The 16,125-nt window shown below is 40.5% G+C and overlaps 1 protein-coding gene across 5 annotated transcripts in view; it reads right to left on the reverse strand.

The window, feature by feature from the left end:
- Nucleotides 1-16,125, reverse strand: part of ATL3 (atlastin GTPase 3) — a 63,922-nt gene that overhangs the window by 20,401 nt on the left and 27,396 nt on the right. For 4 of the 5 annotated variants that reach the window (XM_032414334.1, XM_032414332.1, XM_032414331.1 and 1 more), the window contains 3 exons: nucleotides 9,246-9,350; nucleotides 8,711-8,761; nucleotides 1,010-1,066 (listed from right to left, as the gene is read on the reverse strand). In XM_032414334.1, coding sequence (XP_032270225.1) covers nucleotides 1,010-1,066; nucleotides 8,711-8,761; nucleotides 9,246-9,350 — 213 coding nt within the window. Of the gene's footprint in view, nucleotides 1-1,009; nucleotides 1,067-3,287; nucleotides 3,312-8,710; nucleotides 8,762-9,245; nucleotides 9,351-16,125 lie in introns of those variants that run through there. The other variant, XM_032414335.1, reaches the window with a different exon arrangement.

A 16,125-nucleotide genomic window follows, 5' to 3' on the forward strand; every position in this document is an offset into this window, starting at 1 on the left:
ACTCCTCTAATCTTACTGAGGTTACTATGCATTCTCATCCTTATGAAACAACTGGCTAAAGCAGGGGCCAGAAAACTTTTTCATAAAGGACCTAAGAGTAAGTATCCTAGATGGTCATAACAAGAATGGAGCAGCTATGGAGGGTCCCTGGGTGGCTCAGTCGATTAAGCGTCTGCCTTTGGCTCAGGTCATGATCTCAGGGTCCTGGGATCGAACCCCGCATCTGGCTCCCTACTCAGCAGGGTATCCACTTCTCCCTCTGCCCCTGCTTGTGCACGCGCTCTCTCTCTCAAATAAATAAATAAAATCTTAAAAAAAAAAAAAAGCAGCAGCTATGAACAAATGAGTATAGCTGTGTTCCAATAAAACTTTATCTGCAATTTAAATGTCAGTGTCGGGGCGCCTGGGTAGCTCAGTCATTAAGCATCTGCCTTCGGCTCAGGTCGTGATCCCAGGACCCTGGGATCGAGCCCCACATCGGGCTCCCTGCTCAGCAGGAAGCCTCCTTCTCCCTCTCCCACTCCCCCTGCTTGTGTTCCTTTTCTCACTGTGTCTCTCTCTGTCAAATAAATAAAATCTTTAAAAAAATAAAAAAATAAATAAATGTCCAGGTCCACAGCTAATTTACACGTCATGAAATAGTATTGCCTTTTTGATTTCAACCATTCAAAAATATAAAAACCATTCCTAACTCACAGGTCATATAAAATCAGGCAGCTAGCCTGATTTGGCCTGCGGGCTGCAGTTTGCTGATCTCTGAACTAAAACAAAGACATGAGGGGCACCTGGGTGGCTCAGTTGGTTAAGCATCCAATTCTTGGTTTTGGCTCAGGTCATGATCTCAGGGTCGTGAAATCAAGCCCCATGTGGGGCTCAGCACTCAGCAGGGAGTCTGAGATTCTCTCTCTCCCTCTGCCCTCCCCAACTCGAATGTGCTCCTTCTAAAATAAATAAATCTTTAAAAAAAACAATACAAAGACATGAATTACATTTACAGTTAGCATTCTACCTGGAAGGGTTTTTGGAAAATTTCATCCATTGCCAGACGACCATATTCTGTGAAGAGCTTTAAAAAAGAAGAGTTAATGGTTTGTTAGGCAAAATTATTTAAAGTATTTCTATGGCTATTACTTAAAAGAGAATTCATTTAACAGACTCAATGCTACTTATGAGCCCCAAGTTCTACAGTTTCAAAAGCCTGGAGAGCCATGAACCTTAAAACAATCTGTTGTTCCTCTGTCTCACATCCATATTCCAAATCACTAGCAAACCCAGAATCCAACCGCTCATAGCTTCCGTGTGGCTTGGAATATTACAACAGCTTTCTAACTGGTCTCCCTACCTGGGCCCTTGCTCCGTCCCCAGACTATTCCCCGGACAGTAGCCACAATGGCTCTGTTAGAAGATTACTTAGATCACATCATGCCTCTGCTTAAAACCCTCCAACCTCATAGTAGAAAAGCCAGCCCCTTCCAGTGAGATCTGGCCACCTTGGCCCTCCTCACTCTTCCTCAAACATGCTGTGCACACTGCTACCTTAGGGCCTTTGTTCTGACTCCTCCTTCTGCCTGTAAGGTTCTCCCCCCAAATAACGGCACAATCTGCTCCCTCACTTTTTGTGGTCTTCACTCAAATGGCTCCTTCTCAAAGAAGCCTTCCCAACCATCTGCCTCAAAAGATTACAAGTTTCCCCACAATTCTTCTTACCCCCACATCTCTTTTAAATATCTTTCCTTAACCCATCTCACTATCTAACATACTATACCTTTACTTATTTTGATTAGTGCCTGTCTTCACTACTAGAATTTATGCTCCAGGAGGGCAAGGATGTTTGTCTGTTCCCTCACTACTGTATCTAAGGCAGCAGGAGGAGCACTGGGCCAAGAGCGTGTACACCACGCAAATGACCAAATGACCACGTTCTCTAAGGTCAGGGTTTACAGAGACATTCATCTCTATGTCCTCATGAAGCCTCTCACTAAAAATATAGCAAAATGAAGTTTAAAAGTTATAAACTCACAGGTCAAAGGGGATGAGAAATGATATGGCAACAAAGAAGAGTTGTCAAAAACACTCTGGAAGGAAAACAGAGAAATGAAAACTATCTCAGGTTTTGGCTTTCTCTGCCTTATCTGTGACAGGCCAACAAAAAACAAGCAGATTCTCTCAGCAGAATCCCTGAAAGGCTCAGAAATTAGAAGCACCCATCACCATGAAGGAGGGGGTGAGGGAGCAGGGCTAACAACTAAAGAAACGATTGAAAGTCTCCGGAGAGAGCACCTACACTCCCAGATCCTGCTCCCTCCCTGTGCTCCAAATTCTCTTCCTGCCCCCACAGAAAACGGAAAGTGCACTGTCTGGAGATAAACCAGAAAGAACTTACACTTTGATACCAAACTCAGCTGAGAGGAGTAAGGTAAGTCCCCTACTTTACTGGAAATGGGCACTTAGGTCAAGGTCTACATACTGAATAGTGAGACTCCTTGGCCTCCCGTTCTGCTGGAGACACAGCAAGCTTCTACCCACCCAGGCAGGAGTTTAAAGAATTCTTCTCTGGGGAAAATGACAGCCCAAGAACAGGCTGCAAATACAGACATTCAGGGGTTGCAACAAAATACCCAAATATTCTTGCCCAGTCACCTCACTGTGATCCAAAGCAGTACACCAGGCCCACCCTCTTACCAAAGGTCCCATCAGATTTTTAACAGCTCCCTCTTAAATACACATGGCCAAGGACACCAGACCTTTGAGAGAAGCTACTAGCAGGAAAGAAAATAACTTGTGTCCTTCAATTCTAGATCATCTTATATTATTCCTTATAATTTCTTTCCCTCCATTTTCTCTGTTATGTTTTACTAAAACACCTCTCGTTATTAACAGGTGCAACCTCTCCTAAACTGATGCTCAAATTTTCCTTGTTGGCTATGCCCTCCCATTCTCCCTCTCCTTCACCTCTCCCGCTCCTCTCTTCCCTTTTTCCCTCTTCTCTCCTCCCCCGCCCCGCTCTTCTGTCTCTGCTTCATTCCCTCCCTCTGGTCTGACTTCTGCTCTGTCCTCTCATTCAGCCCACCAGGGAGATTTTCTCCAATTTAGCTTCCACCTCCTTCTCTACTGAAGTTTCCAATTTTACTGACATAGTGTTCATTTCCAAGCTTTTGTTTGTTTTCTGAATGTTGCTTTTTAACAGCATCCTGTTTTTTCCTGGTTCCAACAGCTGCAACATTTTATCTTTCTGACCATATGCATTTACAAAGAATGAAGAAAAAGCCCACACTAAGGTACATTACCATGAAAATTCATGCCAAGAATAAGAAGATCTTATAAGCTTCAGAGAGAAAAAGGTCACATACAAAGGATCAGGAATCAGATGGTGTGGGACTTCAGCAGCAACACTGGAAGCTGGAAGGCAATGAAGCAATGCCCTCAATTCTAAAAGAAAATTATTCCTATCCTGTAATTCTAGGATAAAATTATTCTCAGACTTACAAGAACTCAAAAAAGTTATCTACTATACATCCATTCTATCCCTCTCAGAAAGCTAGTGTAGAATGTTTAGAATTAAGAAGAGAATAAACCAAAAAAAAAAAAAAAGAGAGAATAAACAAAAGATTAAAAGGGATCCAACTGCAAAAGGAACTGAAAAGAAATTCCCAGGCCCTGATTTCAAGCTATAGTAATCAAAACAGTATGATATTGGCACAAAAACAGACACACAGATCAATGGAATAGAATAGCTTTCTATTCTCCCAGAAATAAACCCCTGCATATATGATCGATTGACTTTAAGACAAAGAAACCAAGAATAGACAATGAGGAAAGGACAGTCTCGTCCATAAGTGGTGCTGGGAAAACTGGAAAGCTACATGCAAAAGAATGAAACTGGACCACTTTCTTACACCACACACAAAAATTAAATCAAAATGGATCAAAGACTTGAACATAAAACCTGAAACCCTAACACTCTTGGAAGAAAACATAGGTGGTAAGCTCCTTGATGTCAGTCTCAACGACTGGATTTGGAAACAAAAACAAAGGCAGCAAAAGCCACAATAAACAAGTAGAACAACATCAAACTAAAAAGCTTCACAGCAAAGAAAACCACTAACAAAATGAAAAAGCAACCTACCAAGTGAGAGAAAGTATTTGAAAATCATTTATCAGATAAGGTTAACAGCCACAGTATATAAAGAATTCATACAACTCAACAGGGAAAAAAAACCCCACAATCCAATTAAAAAATGGGCAGAAGATCTAAACAGACATTTTGTAAGGAAGATATATCCATTTGGCATTTCATGGCCAATGAGTACATGAAAAGATGCTCACCATCAATAATATCAGGGAAATGAAAATAAAAACCATAATGAGATACCTCCTCACACCTATTAGAATGAATATTTATCAAAAAGAAAAGAAATATTAAGTGTTGGTGAGAATGTGACAAAAAGGGAACCGTTGTCCACTGCTGGCAGAAATTTAACTGGTGCAACTATTATGAAAAACAGTATGGAAGGTCCTCAAAAAATTAAAAATGAAACCACCATACGATCCAGCAATTCCACTCCCAAGTAATTACTTGAAGAAAATGAAAACAGCAACTCAAAAAGACATATGCACCCCCATAGTCAATGCAGCTTTATTCACAAATGCCAAGATATGGAAGCAACCTCAGTGTCCATCGGTGGATGGATACAAAAAAACATGGTGCATATATTCAGTGGAATATTATGTGCCATAAAAAAGGCGGCCATCTGGCCATCTCCAACAATATGGATGGACCTTGAGGGCATCATACTAAGTTTTACTAAGTCAGAGGCAGAAAGGCAAACACCGTATGATCTCAATTATATGTAGAATCTGGGAAGAAAAAAAAAAAAACTTAAACACTTAAAAAACAAACAAGCATATGGATAAAGAAGTGGAGTGGGGGTAGGGGGAAAAAAGTGAAGGGGGTTAAAAGTACAAACTTCCAGGGGTGCCTGGCTGGCTCAGTCAGAAGAGCATAGGACTCTTGATCTCAGGGTTGTGAGTCCAAGCCCCACATTGGATGTAGAGATTACTTAAAAATAAAATCTTAAAAAAAAAAAAAAGTACAAACTTCCAGCTATAAAATACATAAATCGTGGGGATACAACATGGTGATTATAGTTAATAATACTTAAAAGTTGCAAAGTGAGTAGATCTTCAAATGTTTTCATCACAAGGGAAAAAATAATAATTTTTTTAAAAAAGAAATTGCCAGTGGGACAGCTGTGTACCAGGACTAAAGGAGGCAGTGCAGGGCAGAGGAGAACACAATGCCAAGGAGTGATGCTCCCAAGGAAAAAAAAACAACCTGAAGTATGAAGACCATACTGAGAGGTTTTAGGAGTCTATCCCTTGAGATACATTAGTGATATACACACAGAACACTAAAACTAGCAAAAAACATGATACAGGTAATTCATTACAAGAAATGCAATCATAATTCACAAGAAACCTCAGTAAGGAAGAACATATAAATATACCCATATAATAAGGCAACTACAAATACTTTTTTAGTCAAAAACTGTGATCTAACTGTTGGAAGGATGAGGGAAAGGAAGCTGTGGGAGAGTGGTAAAGATGCTAAACCCTATTTATAGAAGAAATTATTACTATTTCAATTATAAAAATCCAGAAGAAACAGCATAACCATCTTTTTGAAAAATTCTGAAGCAAATAGCAGAAGACACAGCCCAAAGGACAAGTGATTGCCTCTGGAGAAAGGAGTAGGAGGTCGAAAGTATGTTCTTTTTTATTATGAACATTGCAATACTACCGACTTTTATACTGTGTGTGTGTGTGTGTGTGTGTGTGTGTGTACGTCACTTTGTTAAAATAAAATGATGCTTAAGAAAAAGAAATACATACAAAATACTGTACATAAACAAAACACACATACAAAACTGTACAAAACCCATGATCTCTCTCTAATTCTGAAATCCAAAAAGCTCTAAAAACCCAAGTTAGGTGGCAAACTCCTTTGAAGGAAAACCTGCCTTGAACGGATGTGAGGCTTTTTATAAGCTTTATTTATCCCATTTCATGAATCAGTCATGCCTTTACCTGCAGAAACAGTAGCATGTTTCATCAGGTGTTACCTGAACGCCCATTCCTGTCCTCGACCTCATGCTTACATGCACTTTTGATATTGTCCATCTAAAATCCAAAAAATTTCAAATCCCAAAATACACATAGTCTCAAAGGGTTTGAGTAAGGCTTGTTGTCACATGTTAACTATTTCCTATAGGGATATCTATCTGTTTACAAAGAGAACAGAAAGCATATATTCAAACCCGATATGTGGTTACCTGTGGGGACCAGGAAGGGGGACTTCAGTTTTATCCAAGGCGTCCCAATTTTTTTGCAAGAACAACATCATTTCTAATTTCATAATGATTACGTTAACTTTTAAAAATACAGAAATGACTAGAGTGACAGATGTCATATTACTAACTGAGAGAGCTAAATTTAGCCTCTATGAAGAAGGCATAGAGTGAAGGAGGATCTCCCACCAGGAAACGTTATTGGAAGCAGGGTCTTCACAGAGGTAATCACGTCAAGATGAGGTCATCAGGGTGAGCCCTAAGCCAACATGACCGGTGTCCTTATAAGAAAAAGCAACACAGACACAGGGAGAAGAATGCAATGTGAAGACAAAGAGACACACAGGGAAGACAGAAGCAGAGGCTGAAGGCCTACAGCTAATGCCAAGGAACATCAAGGACGGCCAGCAAACCAGCAGGAACGAGGAAGGGGCAAGCACGGATTCTTCCCCACAGGCTGAGAGAGGGTGTGGCCCTGTGGACAGCTTGAGTTCTGACTATCGGACCCCAGAACCGTGAGACCGTAAATTTTTGTTGTCTGAAGCCCCCTCGTTTGTGGTACTTGGTTACAACAACCCTCACACATCACCCGGGCCTACTCATGATGACCTTTCACCGACTGATGACACGATCCATAAAGAATTAGGTCTACCTCAATGACCTGAGCCAAAATTAAGTCAGGTCCTCAAAAACCAAAACTCAAGTTTTGGTTTAAATGTTTCAGGAACAACAGCTCCCAACTCCTGAGTCATGGCACCAGAGAAGAACAACCAGTTAGAGAGTACAAGTTATTGCCAGTAGTAACATGAAGAGCCAAAGTTGAGGAATTATTTTCCTTGCTTTTTAAAGGAATAGAAATTAGAACTAACTCAAAGTAATCCCCATAATAAGTGACACCCTCATTCCCTTGCACGCTGATCTGTTTTCTTGAATGTCAACAGGACAAGTGCAATCAGAAAGGCATGTCAAGAATTGCATTCAACTCTGGAATACCCATGGAAGAGTATTTTACAGGAATAACACGTAAGAACTGCTGCACGGAGAACAGAAGACAATGACTAATAGCAGTAGTAGTAACAGTAATACTAAACAATGGCTCACAGTTATTAAACTTATATTCTTTCCTAGGCACATAATGTTATGCATTTTATAAATACTGATTTATTTACACTCACCTGGATTTTTGCAATAGCTTCACAACCAGTCTCACTGAATGCACACCTGTCCCTAAAAAATCTATTCTAAACAGCCAGAGTGATCCTCTGCTCAAATAACGTCACTCCTATGCTCAAAACATGGCTCCTATATCCATTCCTCAGAGGAAAAGCCTGAGCCCTTGTCAATGGCCAAGCATCAACAGGACCTAAATGCCTCTCTGACTTTATCACTAAGCCTCCTCCTGTCACAGGGCACCTGGGTGGCTCAGTGGTTGAGAATCTGACTCTTAATTTTGACTCAGGTCATGATCTCAGGGTTGTGAGACTGAGGCCCATGTTGGGCTCCACACTCAGCGGGGAATCTGCTTAAGATTCTCTCTCTCTGGGGCACCTGGGTGGCTCAGTGGGTTAAGTGTCTGCCTTCGGGTTGGGTCATGATCCCAGGGTTCTGGGCTGGAGCCCTGCATAGGGCTCCTTGCTCTGCAGGGAGCCTGCTTCTCCCTCTTCTCCCTGCTTGTACTCTCTATCTCTCCTTCTCTCTCTCACAAATAAATAAATAAAATCTTTAAAAAAAAAAAAAGATTCTTTCTCTCCCTCTGCCCCTCCCCATCGTGTATGCGCTCTCTTAAAAAAGAAAGGGGGGGTGCGCCTGGGTGGCTCAGTCGTTAAGCGTCTGCCTTCGGCTCAGGTCATGATCCCGGGGTCCTGGGATCGAGCCCCGCATCGGGCTCCCTGCTCCGCGGGAAGCCTGCTTCTCCCTCTCCCACTCCCCCCTGCTTGTGTTCCCTCTCTCGCTGTGTCTCTCTCTGTCAAATAAATAAATAAAATCTTAAAAAAAAAAAAATTTAAAAAAAAAGCCTCCTCCTGTCACACTTCCGAGTCCTAACCACTGGCCTCCGTGCTGTTCCTCAATCCTGCCAAGCACCCTCAAGTTCAGGTCTTTCTTCTTGCTGTCCCCTCTCCTATACTACTTCTCCCCCAGATATACCGCAGGACTTACTCATCCACCTTCTTGGGTTCTGTGCTCAACTCAGTAAGGCCTTCCCTGATTACCCCGCAGGAACAGGGTACAGAACCGCTGTGAGCCAAAACCCCTCCCCTATAGTTCAATCTATTGCTAAACCTATTCAGCTATAAAACTTCTCTTAGTTTTAAAACTTTTAAATGATACATTATGACATTAAACTTTTTATGATGAATATATACCTGTAACTGTTGAAGATCATCTTCCTGAATGTTCTGGGACAAATTATAAATCTAGAAAACAAAAGTCCAGATTGATAACCACTCTAGCTTCACTTCAAAGGAATCCCAAATAAGCCTAAAGCATTGAACAGAAGCTTTGTACAACTAAAGGTTTACATATAAGAACATGAGGTCTGTTCAAACAGTAATATTATCTGTCTTTTGGAAAACTATGCATATAATGTTTAAATCACCTAATTCTTCCTTTACAGCTTAAAATCAGTTTTCCTAAGTTCTCACCAAATCTCCATTTCCTGTGCGATGTAATTAATGTAATTTCAATTTCCACTTTTCAGACTTTTCTTGAAGTATTTTATACATACTTATGACCAAAACGGAAAAAGTTAAAGCTCCTTCTTGAGCTTAACTTATATCTATAGCCTAAAAAGAACATTTACACATCACCTAGGGATTCTGATAACAGAACAATGAAAACAGCTGTACTCCCTTTATCTTATTTCCTCTGCAAACTTTTATCTTAATCAAGTGGTGATACCTGAACAGAACTAGTCATGGTGCTGAGAGCGAAGATGGTGGCACAATCTTTCACAGTGGACTGGCTGTCAAATGCCCCCTGGGTATCCATCAGAACAACTGCAACCTAAAAGAAAGGCAAATACCAACAAAATATGTTAAGAGTGAGAAGGGGAGGGCGCCTGGGTGGCTCAGATGGTTAAGCGTCTGCCTTCGGCTCAGGTCATGATCTCAGGGTCCTGGGATCGAGTCCCGCATCGGGTTCCCTGCTCAGTGCAGAGCCTGCTTCTCCCTCTCCCTCTGCCACTCCCTCTGCTTGTGCTCTTCTGTCTATCTCTCTGTCAAATAAATAAATAAAATCTTTAAAAAAAAAAAAAAAAGAGTGAGAAGGGGAAAAATGTAGAAAAGAAGTCGAGAAGTACAGTACAGGTAACAATTAAATGAGGTTTTGGCACCTGTTTGTAGTTCTACAGAAAAGTAGTTATTGAAATGCCTTGTCTTGATCAGAGAAGTTTCCTGGAGGAGATTATCTGCTCTGACCTGATTAGATGTATGAAACAGAGACCCACAGAGCAATATGCATAGACGGGGAAAGTGCCTCACCAATTAAATGAGCCAAATGTTGAGACCAATTAGCTCACTTACCAAGCCAGTCATTCGGATATTTTTATTCACAGAAGTAATAATATGATTATCACTTTTATGTAACTTACATATCAAGTCCCATTAATCACATATTACATTTTTGAGTTTATTTTCATACCCCCAATCCACTACTGTTGTACAACAGATATGATATAAATCCACACAAAAGAAAGTATTATGCAGAAAAGAAAGATAAAATCAAACCAAATAAAGTTTCTTGCCAACCTCAATACACTGAAACCTAATGATAGACATGAAGGCTTTATTCTTTCCACACTTTACCCATTTTGTGAAGAGGATACAGTCAAACTAAACAAGTAATCAGCACTAATCATGGCTGAGACACAAGAGAATAGTATTGGATCTCTACCTCAGATCATATACAAAATGGATCAAATTAACTCAAAATGGATCAAAAACCTCAATGTCAGAGCTAAAACCATAAAACCCTAGAAGGAAACAGAAGTGTAAATCTTTAGGACCTTGGATGAGGTAATGGTTTCTTTTTTTTTTTCTTTTAAGATTATATTTATTTGAGAGAGAGAGAGAGCACACACGAGCGCATATGCGAAGGAGAGGAGCAGCAGAGGGAGAAGCAGACTCTCCGCTGAGGAAGGAGCCCAAAGCAGAGCTGGATCCCCAAACCCCCGGGGATCATGACCTGAGCTGAAGGCAGATGCTTAACCAACTGAGCCACCCAGGCACCCTAGACAATGGTTTCTTAAATATGACACATAAAGCACAAGCAACCAAAGAAAAAATACACAAATTGGCTTCATCAAAATTTAAAACTTTTGGACATCAAGAGACACTATCAAGAAAATAAAAAGACAACCTACAGAATGAAAGAAAATAATTGCAAATTATCTATCTGGACAACTGGTCTAGTATCCAGAATATATAAAGAACAATTCAACAACAAAAAGACAAATGATCCAACTAAAAAATGAATTTGATTTGAATAGATACTTCTCCCAAGAAAATATACAAATGGCTAATAAGTACATAAAAATATTCTCAACATCATTAGTCATTGAGGAAATGCAAATGCAAATCAAAGCCACAAAGAATCAAAATAAAAAGCTTTTGAACAAACAAAATTTAAAAATCTTAAATTAAAAAAAAACCTTTTACACAGCAAAGGAAACCATCAACACAACAAAAAGGCACTACTGAATAGGATATGTGCAAATGATATATCTGGTAAGGGGTTAATACCTAAATATAAAAAGAACTTATACAATTCAACACCAAAAAGGAAATAATCTGATTAAAAAGTGGGCAGAGGGGGCGCCTGGGTGGCTCAGTTGGTTAAGCGTCTGCCTTCGGCTCAGGTCATGATCCCAGGGTCCTGGGATCGAGCCCCACGTCGAGCTCCCTGCTCAGCGGGGAGCCTGCTTCTCCCTCTCCCTCTGCCTGCCTCTCTGCCTACTTGTGCGCTCTCTCTAATAAATAAATAAAATCTTTAAAAAAAAAAAAGTGGGCAGAGGATCTGAATAGACGTTTTTCCAAAGAAGACATACAGATGGCCAACAGACACATGAAAAGATGCTCAACCTCATTCAATAATCATCAGGGAAATACAAATCAAAACTACAATGAGGATCAGTCAGAATGGCTAGTATCAAAAAGAAATAACAAGGGGCACCTGGCTGGCTCAGTTGGTAGAGCATGTAACTCTTGATCTCGGGGCCATGAGTTCGAGCCCCATATTGGGTGTAGAGATTACTTAAAAAACAAAAAGAAAAAGAAAGAAAAAAGAAAAGAAATAACAAGTGTTGGTGACAGTGTGAAGAAAACAACCCTCATGCACTGTTGGTGGAAATGTAAATTGGTGTAACCACTGTGGAAAACAGTATGGAATTTCCTCAAAAAATTAAAAATAAGGGGTGCCTGGGTGGCTCAGTCATTAAGCATCTGCCTTCAGCTCAGGTCATGGTCCCAGGGTCCTGGGGTCAAGCCCTGCATCAGGCTCCCTGCTCAGCGGGAAGCCTGCTTCTCCCTCTCCCACTCCCCCTGCCTGTGTTCCCTCTCTTGCTGTGTCTCTGTCAAATAAATAAATAAAATCATTAAAAATAAATAAGTATTGATGAGGATGTGGAGAAAAAAGAACACTCATGCACTGTTGGCGGGAATATAAACTGGTGCAGCCACTTTGGAAAACAGTATGGAGGCCCCTCAAAAATTAAAAATAGAAATACCATATGATCCAATAATTCCACTACTGGGTATTTACCCAAAGAAAACAAAAACACTAATTTGAAAAGATACATGGACCCCTGTGTTTACTGGGACATATTTACAAGAGCCATGATGTGGAAGCAGCCCAAGTGTCCACCAATAGGTAAACTGGATAAAGATGTGGTATACATCTTTGAATATTACTCAGCCATAAAAAAAAGAGCGAGATCTTGCAATTTGCAACAACATGGATGGACCCAGTTAGTATTAAGCTAAGTGAAATAAGTCAGACTTAGAAAGACAAATATAATTTCACTTATATGTAGAATCCAAAAAACAAAACAAAAATACTCTTAAATACAGAGAACTAGTGGTTGCCAGCGGGAGGTGGATGGGAGGATGGATGAAATAAGTGAAGGGTACTAAGAGGTACAAACTCCCAGTAATAAAATAAGTAAGTCAAGAAGATGAAAAGTACAGCATAGGGAATATAATCAATGATATTGTAATAACATTATGTGGCAACAGATGGGGACTACACTTACCACAGTGAGCAATGAATAATGTATAGAACTATCAAATCAAGATGTTGAAACTAATGTAACAGTTATGTAATATCTACATCAATTATACTTCAAGAATTAAAAAATAATTTAAAAAAAATTTTTTTAAATTAGAAAAATAAAACCACAATGAGATACTACTTCACACCTAGGCTGGCTATAATCAAGAAGACAAACAAGATCGGGGTGGCAAGCATATGGCAATGGGAACCTCCTGCATTTCCAGTGAGAATGTAGGCTGCGCCAGCTGCTTTGGGAAGCATTTTTGCAGTTTTTCGAAAGGTTAGATATGGAGTTGCCATATGACCCAGAAACTCCACTCCCAGGTATATATCCAGAAGTACTGAAAACATGCTTAATCCTACAACTCAGCAAGAAGGGAGGGAGGGAGGGAGGGAGGGAGGGAATAATCTGATTAAATAAATAGGCAAAGGACTTGAATAGACATTTCTCCAAAGACAACATAAATGGCCAACAGGTATGTGAAAAGGTACTATCACTCATCAACAGGAAAATACAAATCAAAACCACAATGAGATACGACCTCACACCTATTAAAATGGGTATTATCAAAAAAAAAAAAAAAAAAAACAAGAGAAATAGGGGCACCTGTCTGGCTCAGCCGGTAGAGCATGTGACTCTTGATCTCAGGGTCATGAGTTCAAGCCCCATGTTGGGCGCAGAGATTATTTTAAAGAAAAGAGAGAAATAATAAGTGTTGGCGAGGATACAGAGAAATCAGAGCCCTTGTACACTGTTGGGAATACAAAATCATACAGCTGCTATGTATTTTGAAAATAGTATGGAGATTCCTCAAAAAATTAAAAATAGAACTACCTTATAATCCAGCAATTCCTCTTCTGGGTATATACCCAAAAGAATTCAGACCAGTATCTCGAGTTATCTCCATTCCCATGTTTACTGCTGCAAGATTCACAACAGCCCAGATATGGAAACAACCTAAATGCCCATCAACTGATGAATGGATAGAGAAAATGTGGTATCTACCTACAATGGAATACTACTGAGCCTTAAAAATGAAGGAAATCCTGCCATATGTGACAATATAAATGAATCAGGAGGATATTAAGTGAGATAAGCCAGTCACAGAAGGACCAACACTGCTTGATTCCACTTATGTGAGGTATCTAAAATAGTCAAACTCAGGGAAACAGAGAGAAGAATGGTGGTTGGCAGGGGAGAAGGGGAAACGGGACTTGTTTAGTGGGTATAAAGTTTCAGTTATGCAAGATGGAGGAATTCTCGAAATCCACTACACAGCATAGTGCCTATAGCTGTCAGTACTATACTGTGCATTTGAAATTTTATTAAGAGGGTAGATCTCATGTCAAGTGCTCTTACCACAGTAAAAACAAGGAAAAAGAAAGGGTATGTTCACACAAACACTTGTACGTGAATGTTCATGGTAGCATGATTCGTAATAACCACAAAGTAAAAATAACCCAAATGTCCTTCAAATGATGAAAAGATAAAGTGTGACGCATCCACACAACACAGTATTATGCAGCCACAAAAAGAAATGAAGTGCTGATGCATTCTTCGACATGGATGGACCCTGAGGGCAATGGGCTGGGAGGGTGGGGGGGTGGGGGAGGCCAGACCCAAAGACCACAGATTATAGGACTCCATTTGTATGAAATGTCCAGAACCGGCAAATAGATGCGTGGAGAAGGAAAGTAGATCAGGGACGCCTGGGTGGCTCAGTCGATTAAGCATCTGCCTTCGGCTCAGGTCATGATCCCAGGGTCCTGGGATCGAGTTCCACATCGGGCTCCTTGGTCAGCAGGGATACTTCTCCTTCTGCCTACTTCTCCCTCTGCCTGATGCTCCCCCTGCTTGTGCTCTCTCTCTCTGACAAACAAATAAAATCGTTAAAAAAAAAAAAAAAAAAAAAAGGAAAGTAGATCAGTAGTAGCCAGGGGCTGGGATAGGAGGGAAATGGAGAGTGACTGCTAATGAGTAGTGAGTTTCTTTCTGGGATGATGAAAATGTTCTGGAATTAGATGGTGGTGATACCTGCACAGCCTCGAACTATACTAAAACCTGCTGAATTATACACTTTTAAAGCATAAATTTTATGATATGTGAATTAGCTCTCAATGAAAAAGAGCTCATCCTAGCATATATTTACTAACTAGAAAAATGAGGCTATATCAGGGAAATAAGCTCTTGAGGAATAGGAGTCATACATACACTCAGATGAAGTGCTGGGTATTTAGGGGAAATGGTGTTCTCCTATCATGTAGTGAAACGGTAAACTGCCATCAACACCGTCAAGAACAATTGGGCAGGAGCTAGAAAAAGGGGAAATGGGCATTCTCAGACCTGGCAATTCCACTTCCAAATGGCTTTCTAATGTTTTGGACTCCAGAACGCAGAGAAAGAAATATACTTAACATCCTGACTAAATACACACATACATAAAGCTGAAACTAAATTTGCGTACTGCACTCTGACACTTTCTACAATGTTCTAGTTCGTTCTTTTTAAATATTGGTCATGAGCCAATAAGTTGATTTCTCTACCTTTAATAGGTCATGGACAGAGTTCAAAAAACTGTGGCCTGGAGTCATGCTTGCATAATTCCCCAAGGAGACATTTACCAGATTGTTCACTGTAGGAAGGATTATAAAAATTAAAAAAAATAATAATAAAAAAGGAAACAATCCATATGCCCACCAGTGGGTAAATGGGCAAAATAAAATAAGATATATTCATATGATGATTACCACGTAACAGTTAAAAAGAATAAACTGGAGGGCGCCTGGGTGGCTCAGTTGGTTGAGCGACTGCCTTCAGCTCAGGTCATGATCCTGGAGTCCCGGGATCGAGTCCCCATCGGGCTCCCTGCTCAGCAGGGAGTCTGCTTCTCCCTCTGACCCTCCCCCCTCTCATGCTCTCTCGATCTCATTGTCTCTCTCAAATAAATAAATAAAATCTTAAAAAAAAAAAAAAAAAAGAATAAACTGGAGCCACATACTTAAGACTGTAGTTTTTCAATTAAAAAGTAAAAACAAATAAATTATCTACTTTTTTAAAAAGATGTTATTTATTTATTTATTTATTTGAGAGAGAGAGAATGCAAGAGCGGGGGAGAGAGAGGGACAAGCAGAGGCTTGACTTCATGATCCTGAGACCATGACCCGAGCCAAAATCAAGAGTCAGACGCTTAACCAACTAAGCCACCCAGGTGCCCCCCCCCAAATTATCTACTTCTTTAGCCAGATACATTCTAAGCTAAAATCTCACCAGGTATATTAAAAAACAAGACAATCGGGGCGCCTGGGTGGCTCAGTCGTTAAGCATCTGCCTTCGGCTCAGGTCATGATCCCAGGGTCCTGGGATCGAGCCCCGCATCGGGCTCCCTGCTCAGGCAGGAAGCCTGCTTCTCCCTCTCCAACTCCCCCTGCTTGTGTTCCCGCTCTCACTACCTCTCTCTCTCTCTCAAATAAATAAATAAAATCTTTTAAAAAAATTAAAAATAGGGGCGCC

Source organism: Phoca vitulina, unplaced genomic scaffold (assembly GCF_004348235.1).
Source record: "Phoca vitulina isolate PV1807 unplaced genomic scaffold, GSC_HSeal_1.0 scaffold16, whole genome shotgun sequence".
Taxonomy (NCBI): Eukaryota; Metazoa; Chordata; class Mammalia; order Carnivora; family Phocidae; genus Phoca; species Phoca vitulina.